General features: G+C 58.0%; 1 protein-coding gene across 1 annotated transcript; it reads left to right on the top strand.

Moving 5' to 3' along the window:
* Nucleotides 1-1,398: 1,398 nt before the first annotated feature.
* Nucleotides 1,399-7,350, top strand: PRSS50 (serine protease 50). Its single transcript, XM_005546916.5, has 6 exons — nucleotides 1,399-1,649; nucleotides 1,731-1,994; nucleotides 3,728-3,890; nucleotides 4,963-5,246; nucleotides 6,407-6,573; nucleotides 6,994-7,350. The coding sequence occupies exons 1-6, from the start codon at nucleotides 1,547-1,549 to the stop codon at nucleotides 7,228-7,230; spliced, it is 1,218 nt and encodes a 405-aa protein (XP_005546973.1). The 5' UTR covers nucleotides 1,399-1,546; the 3' UTR covers nucleotides 7,231-7,350.
* The last annotated feature ends 746 nt before the right edge of the window (nucleotides 7,351-8,096 follow it).

Genomic DNA, 8,096 nt, shown 5'->3' with positions numbered 1-8,096 from the left:
CCAGCAATCCCCAGGTCCCCATGACCCTCCCCTGGGTATGTGACAGACACTTTCCCTCAGGCCTTCCTGCAAGGCCTGGCCTCTTCCCAAGTAACTCACCATGGTCAGATCACAGACCCAGACCCAGAATCATGGACCATGTTCTAGAACCCACTAGCCTCTCCTAACCCCTCATATCCTTCTATGGGTCTACAGAGCCTGACCAATTCTTCCTCCCTCTCTGACAGAGGTAGGTGATATGGGGACAGGGCAGAGTGCCTGCCTGGGTGATGAATGTGTGAGGTGACTGCGCCTTGAGCTCCCGAGCTGCCTTGATGATTTCCATTAGACTCTGCAGTGCGAGCAAGGCTGGCTGGAGGTGGCCAGGCTGAGGACAGAGCCCTGCCCCTGTGTGAGGAATGGGGGGCTGTTCAGACCTGGTGGTCCTCAGGTGCAGAGCAATCAGCCTCCCCTATCTCTCAGGGCACCTGAAGGGTGTGATTTACTGTCTTTTCAGATATTGGAGCATGGAGTGTCCAGCTCAAGGGTGTATCCCAAGACCACAAGCCCTGACACATGTTAGAATATCCTGGCCTGATTTAACTTTCACCTTATCTTAGAAAAAATTATTTTCTTGTAGAGATGGGGGTGCTATATTGCCCAGGCTGGACTCGAACTCCTGGGCTCAAGTAATCCTCCTGCCTCAGCTTCCTGAGTAGCTGAGAATAGCTGGGACCGGGGTATGCTACAATGCTGGATCACCTTATCTTCTATAAGGCTAGAATTTTCCAACAGCTCTGAGTCCCCCACGTGACTTTTTAAATGTATTACCCTCCTGCGTCACTGAACCATCAGTGTGTTCCCCAAATTGTAACGTGCAAAGTGACCTCCTCATCCCACAGTGTCGCAATGGTAAGCACCAGTGTTCCTCTGTAGAGGGACCCTTCGCCTACGCTCTTTCCTAAGCAGATGGATCTGTGGGGCAAGGGCGTCTGCTGAATGGTGTGGGGGTGGGGTGTAGTTACTTAGAATGAAGCACTCTTTCAGAATCGTTATTTAAAACACATCTATCTGCTTGATTTCAGTTCCTTGGGCAAAGCCCCACTGGAGGGGCTGGAGGGAAAGTAGGGTCACTTGGAGATCCTGGATGCCAGCCCCTGAGGTTTGGTCTTCATCTCACTGCGGGAGGGGTAACGCCATGAGCCAGTCCAGGGCAATGGGCTGCAGGGGTGAGGAGGTCTGAGAATCTGCGGAGATTAAGTTGAGGGACTCCAGGAGACTGCTTGGACCCCCGGAGTGAGGAGAGGGAGGGGCCAAGGAGGGAGGTCAGCTGGGGCGTACCCAGCCCGGGAAGCATAAGGGAAGGCTGTCACTAGGGGCGCCCTTGCGGGTCAGACACCAGGAGCGCCGTGGCGGGTGGCCCCTGGGGGGCGCCACGCAGGCGGGGCACTAGGAGCATCCCTACCCAGCTCACCAGAGGCCGCGGCATGCGGTCAACAGGGGGCGCCGTCGTGGGGGCGGCACTGGGAGTGCCTTCCGGAGAGACGCAGTCGGCTGCTACCCTGGGATGGGTCCCTGGTTCCAGAGCCCGGCCTGCGGGCAGCGCCCCCGGAGGTCTGCCCCCTCCCGCGCTGGTTCCCTCCTGCTGCTGCTGCTGCTGAAGCCTGCGGGTGAGTCCTTCCCGATGCCTACCCCACCCGCCCAACATGGCCCTCGCCTTCCACCTCTAATCCTCTCGGCGTCCTCCGCAGGTTGCTGGGGCGCAGGGGAAGCCCCGGGGGCGCTGTCCACTGCCGATCCCGCCAACCAGAGCACCCGCTGTGCCCCCAAGGCCACCTGCCCTTCCGGCTGGCCTCGCCTTCCCCAGCAGGCCCCGACCACCCAGACACTGCCCTCGACCACCCAGACACTGCCCTCGACCACCCAGACACTGCTCTCGACCACCCAGACACTGCTCTCGACCACCATAGCGACCCAATCCCCAGTTTCTGAAGGCAAAGTCGACCCATACCACTGTGAGTACCGTAGACTCCGTGGGGCAAGGAGGGTGACAGAGGAGTCTTAAGGACCTTGACTGGGGCTAGGGGAGCAGAAGGGACGGGGGACGGGGGGAGCAGGATAGAGGAGCGCCTCCTTCTACAGGTGTTCGCTGAGCACTAAACACCTGTGGGCCAGGCCTGGTCCTGTCTGGAGGCCCAGAGCTCTGGGTGTCTTGTCCTCACGGGCCTCCCCTCCTGCTGAGGTAGGGGGCTGGAAATTCAGAGGGGCCTGGGGCCCGCTGTGTGTTCCCGCCCCGTCTGAGCTGGCTGTGGGGCAGGTGGCCTCTCACCCTGCTCCAGGCCCTGACCCATCATGCCTCTGACCCAGGCTCCCAGCCAGGGATTTCCAGGATCTCCAGCACAGCTTTCAGGGCCAGGCTGTGTGAGCCTTCTTGTGGTGTAAGATGTTCTCTTGCCCAGTGGCTTTCAGAGACCCACGTAAGAAAGGCTTATTATTTTGGGACTCAGCACATAGCATTTAACTGCCACAGAAAGTCGCCCAAACAGGACTTACGGTACCCTGTGCTGTGCATGCTGACATTTTCTTGCCTATGGTATCCTTTAAAAAGGCTGGTCACGGCCCACTTACGTTTACAATCCACGAATCCATTTGGAAAACACTAGGAGTGGGACTCCTGGGATGTTGGATATGTGCATCTTCAATCTAGAAAAACTGTTTTCCAAAGCGGCTGCAGCAATGAGCGCTCCCGCTGCCGTGGGTAGGCGTTCTGGGTGATAATCCTCACAGACACTCGCTGTCACCGATGTTGCGTTTTTGCCAGGCAGGTGGTACAGAGCAGAATCTCATTGTGATTGAAATCTGCATTTCCAGACTGGAGGTAGTGGGCCATGCCTGTAATCCCAGTGCTTTTGGAGGCTGAGGCAGTAAGATCACTTGAGGTCAGGAGTTTGAGACCAGCCTGGGCAACATAGTGGGACTCTATCTCTCCAAAAAATTAAAAAATAAAAAAATTAGCTGGGTGTGGTGGTGTGTGCCTGTAGTCCCAGCTGTTCAGGAGGCTGAGGTAGGAAGATCATTTGAGCCTAGGAGTTTGAGGTTACAGCGAACAATGATCATACCACTGCACTCCAGCCTGGGTGACAGAGCAAGACCTCATCAGAGGAGGAGGAAGAGGAAAGAAGAGAGAAGAGGAAAGAAGAAGAAGAAGAAGGAGAAGCAGTCTGCATTTCCTTGCAGACTAAGGGCGGAGCAGCTTCTGTGGTCATTGGCTGCTGGGATTTCCTCCTTGGGCTATGCCCATTTTTCTGTTGGGGCATCCACTTTCCTCTCACTGAACCACAGAAAGGGGTTCCCAGAGGAGGGAGAGAGCTCTGCTTTGGCTAAAGTAAGGGACATGGTGAGGGTGGAACCAGGTGGAAATAGGAACAGGTTAGTGAAGGATCTGATTAGAGCTAAGAGTGTGTTGGGGACGGCAGAAGGGCCAGTGGTGCACTAGGCTGGTCAGCTGGGGATGCTCTAGGGCCCGGGCAGCGGGAACAGGGAGAGAGATATCTGGGCAGTGCTTGGGCCCTTCTGAGGCATGAGACCCTAGTCCACATGTGGACAGCATCATTCCATGGTGACAGGTGAAAAGGGAGCACCCCTGGATGGGTGCAGGCCAGTGGTTGGAGAGGCAGGGGGTCAGGCTGGGGAAGGGGAGGGACAGGGAAAGATCCATCCCTCATCAAGCTCTCACCTTCCTCCTCAGCCTGTGGCTTTTCCTACGAGCAGGACCTCACCCTCAGGGACCCAGAAGCCATGGCTCGACGGTGGCCCTGGATGGTCAGCGTGCAGGCCAATGGCACACACATCTGTGCGGGCACCATCATTGCCTCCCAGTGGGTGGTGACTGTGGCCCACTGCCTGACCCGGTAAGTCGAGGTCGAATCGGGGTGGGTGGAGAGGCATTTGGAGCTGCTGCGGGCCCAGTCACCTCCTCCCTGCCAGCTGTTCTGGTGGCAGTGGCAGTAGTGGCAGCTCTGCACTCTGCAGAGCCCCACAATCCCAGCCCCTGCCTTACCTGGGCTCCAAACAGGTGGAGGCTAAGTCCTGAAAATTCCTTCAGGGCTCCAGTCTTTTGAGTGTCCCACCCTTTGCTCGCCTCGCCTGGCCTCTCAGTCCCGTGCAGTCATTCCGCAGATGGGAAATGGAAGCTCAGAAGCCATTTGTCTAGCCTCATGCCTTCTCTCCATGAGAAGAAGCTCCTAGTTATTTCATTTCACCCTCTTTGCACACACATCCTCTTTCTTCCCTTCAATCAACCGTCTCTGACACTTCTTTGAGCAAGGCCCTGACCTGGGCACTGGGGGCAGAGGAGGGATAGATCATTCCTCCCAGCTTGGTGGGGGAGACAGAAAGGAAGACAGATACTCACAAGGGTGCCTGGTTGGTGTGGGGACAAAAGAGGACGTGTTCTCATGTTTTGGGGCCAGGAGTGCTGGCTGTGAGAACTGACCAGTGAAGTGTGTTCCAGGCCTAAGGGCCAACATACAGACTCCAAGGGGTACCCCAAGGGTGCGCAGCTAGAAAGCCAGGCCATGGTGCATTCCATGGAGCTGGAAAGAGTGGAATTGCCCCCTCCAGGGCACAGCATGGGGTGAAAGAGTCCGTGCTATAGACTGAGAGTACAGTTTGGAACCAGAGAAAACTGGGTCCACATCCCTTCCACTGCCTCCTAGCTATGCAGTCCTGAGTGCTTCATTGGGCTTCTCTGAGCCTCAGTTTCCCCCTCCATAAAGTGAAGGGTCGTGAGGACTGGATCACACAGTGAGTGTGCAGGGCCCTGTTCACGTCTGTGGTGAGGAGTAGGCTCAGGGGGCTTGAAGTGGGTGGGTGGCCCTGCCTGGATCTTCTCGGGGGGCAGCAGAGTGGGGGAAGGCCTAGGGCCGGAGGCTGGGGCAGGGGGCCTGGAGCTGATCGTGGCCTCCCTTCATGGCCCCCCAGGCGTGATGTTATCTACTCAGTGAGAGTGGGCAGTCCGTGGATTGACCAGATGACGCAGACCGCCTCCGACGTCCTGGTGCTCCAGGTCATCGTGCACAGCAAGTACCGGGCCCAGAGGTTCTGGTCCTGGGTGGGCCACGCCAACGACATCGGCCTCCTCAAGCTCAAGCAGGCACTCAAGTACAGCAAGTACGTGCGGCCCATCTGCCTGCCTGGCACGGACTATGTGGTGAAGGACCATTCCCTCTGCACTGTGACGGGCTGGGGACTTTCCAAGGCTGATGGTGAGTCAAAGCAGCCCCAGACCAGGGCGGGTGCTGTGAGAAAGGACGTGGTTGCAGGCCAGGGTGCCACCACAGATGGAAGTTTCTGAGGTGCCTTCCCCAGGGAGCCCGCCACTCCCGGGACCTTCCTGCCAGGCTCTCATCTCTGAGGTCTCCCTTCCCTTGAGGATCTCACAGGGAACACCTCACTGCTGCTCTAGCCTCAGGGGACCGTGATTGCCTTTGAATCCTGAGCCAGGCCAGGGCACGTAAACAGAACTTCCTTGAAGGCAGAGAGGCACAAAGTAATACCTCACAGTCCACACCCGCTGCCCAGGCATCGGCAGCTTGCAGCAGAGTACCTGAGGTGGGGGGAGCAGTCTTCTGTGCTGTAAAATGCTGCCCAGAAGGCTCACATGGCCGGCTCGGGGCGGTCTGCACCTGGAGCTCATAGTTTCCGCTCCCCTCAGTGGGCCTCAACTCCTTGTCGTCCCAATTCAGGAGCAAGGCCCAGAGAGCAGGTGTGTCCTCTCAGGGACATCCAGGGGACCCTAGAACTGTCCACTTCCTTCAGGGGGTCCCCAGCCCATAAGAGAGATGTCCTTCCCTGTGGCCTCAAGGAACCAACTTACTCTCAAAACAGCCCACGGGGGCTTCAGCCCATGTGGGAGGACCTGGGGGTGACTTTGTCATCCTGCTGTGGCCTGTCTCCTGTCTCCCAGGAGCTTAAGCCAGGGACAGGGACACACTAGTCAGAGAGGCAGGAGGAAGCAGTGCCTGGGCTCCATGGAGGGGTCTGGGATGGCTCAGCAGGGAAGAGGCCTGTGGAGGAAGGGATGCTTGAAGAGAAGGAAGGTTTGGTCCCTGAGAGACTTGGCAGGCCCTCAGGACGGAAGGAGGGGCAAAAACCAAGCGGCCGAGTGTGGTGGAGGGAGTGTGAAGGGTCCCAGTGGCCTGGGCTCTGCAGGAAGCCAGAGCAGGCCCAGCAAGGCTGAGCTGGAGGCAGCCTGCTCCAGGGACTCTGTTGAGGGCCCTAGATGGGTACGGGCTAGAACGAGGGTGGGGGTGCATGGCTAAAGCAGAAAAGGTGGGACTGGGGAAGAGTGGAGAGAGGACGAGGTGAGGCTGGCGGCAGCGGGCAGCAGTGAGTGGCCGCGCCTAAAAGGGGCCCTGTCCCACAGGTATGTGGCCTCAGTTCCGGACAATTCAGGAGAAGGAAGTTATCATCCTGAACAACAAGGATTGTGACAACTTCTACCACAACTTCACCAAAATCCCCAGTCTGGTTCGGATCATCAAGTCCCAGATGATATGTGCGGAGGACACCCGCAGGGAGCAGTTCTGCTATGTGAGCGGCCTCTCCTCGCTCACTCGCCTTCAGGGGCACCTGGGGGAGAGGCATCTGGGGAGGGAGAGGGGAGGGGTGGAGGATGGGTAAGGGAAGGGAAAGGGATGGGCAGAACTCAGGGGTGTGGGGATGGAGGATGTGGGGGGAGACTGGGAGGAAACAGATGGGGGCTGGGAACGGGGATGGCGGTTAGAGGTGGGAGGAGTAGGGGGTCCGTGGGGAGCTGGAAGGTGGGTGTTAAGAGGTAGGGGATGAAACTCTTTGAGGAAGGTCTCCTGGGTCTGGAGCACTTCTCACCTATGTTGGCACTGGGGGACTGTGGAGGTGTGGTGTGAGGACATCCTGCCTGTCCTGGAGCTGGGTCATGTCTCTGGCCTCACCTGGCCTCCCTGACCCTTACTCCCCCAACCCTTCCCGCAGGAGCTAACTGGAGAGCCCTTGGTCTGCTCCATGGAGGGCACGTGGTACCTGGTGGGATTGGTGAGCTGGGGCGCAGGCTGCCAGAAGAGCGAGGCCCCGCCCATCTACCTACACATCGCCTCCTACCAAAACTGGATCTGGGACTGCCTCAGCGGGCAGGCCCTGGCCCTGCCAGCCCCATCGAGGGCCCTGCTCCTGGCACTCCCACTGCCCCTCAGCCTCCTTGCTGCCCTCTGACTCCGTGTGCCCTCCCTCACTTGTGGGCCCCCTTTGCCTCCGTGCCCAGGTTGCTGCGGGTGCGGCTCTCACAGCCCTGAGAGTCAGGGTGGAGATCAGGTACTCAATTAAACATTACTCTTTTCCATGCCTCCTTATTCCTCGGCCTCGGAGGCCCCGCCTTTCCTGGACCTGCTGTCGTGGGAGTCCACAGGTGAACCAGATGAGGATGAGGTGGGGAACTCCAGGCAGTTTACACTGAAAATTGCAGAGCCTCCAGGATCTGCCCCCATTCAAAGGTTTGGGGTGGTTCCCACAGAAGGTGGAGGGGGTGTGAAGGGGTAATATTAGGGTCAGATGAATATCTTCAGGCTGAAGCTGGGGCTGCCAGGACCCAGCTGGGGTGCAGCTGTCTGGGCTGGAAAGTGGGTGCTCTTTCTAGGATAACTGTGGGAGTCAGGCTTTCCTTAACTTTGGCTGATTTCTGACAGGAGGCTAGAATATAGCCTTTCATTGCCCCAAAGAGCCATAGAGAACTTTGACCCTTTATCCCCGTCCCCTGTCTGGAGACAGTGGAGTCAGACGTTATTCCAACCCTCAGCAGCCAGGCCTGCCCATAAAAGGCTCGTGGTGGCTCCATGTCAGGGGGAGGGCAGGCGGAGCCCAGGCCTGGACTTCCCCCAGTCTTCAGCAACTGCTGCTTTGTGTGACCCTGAGTGGCCCCTACCCCTCTGGACTTCTGCTGCCTGGTCACACAGGAAAATTCTGCATAAATAGAATGGCCTTTGTCACCCCTAGGTATGAGAAGCCCATGGGTTGGACTCCAAGGGCAGAGGTCAGTCAACTGCCTCCATCTGGTGTCAGAGTCCTCAGCTTCCATAGCGGGG

The sequence above is a fragment of the Macaca fascicularis genome, chromosome 2, assembly GCF_037993035.2.
Source record: "Macaca fascicularis isolate 582-1 chromosome 2, T2T-MFA8v1.1".
NCBI classification, from domain to species: domain Eukaryota; kingdom Metazoa; phylum Chordata; class Mammalia; order Primates; family Cercopithecidae; genus Macaca; species Macaca fascicularis.
The sequence above is the reverse complement of the archived record's forward strand: the minus strand, read 5'-3'. Positions and strand labels throughout refer to the sequence as shown.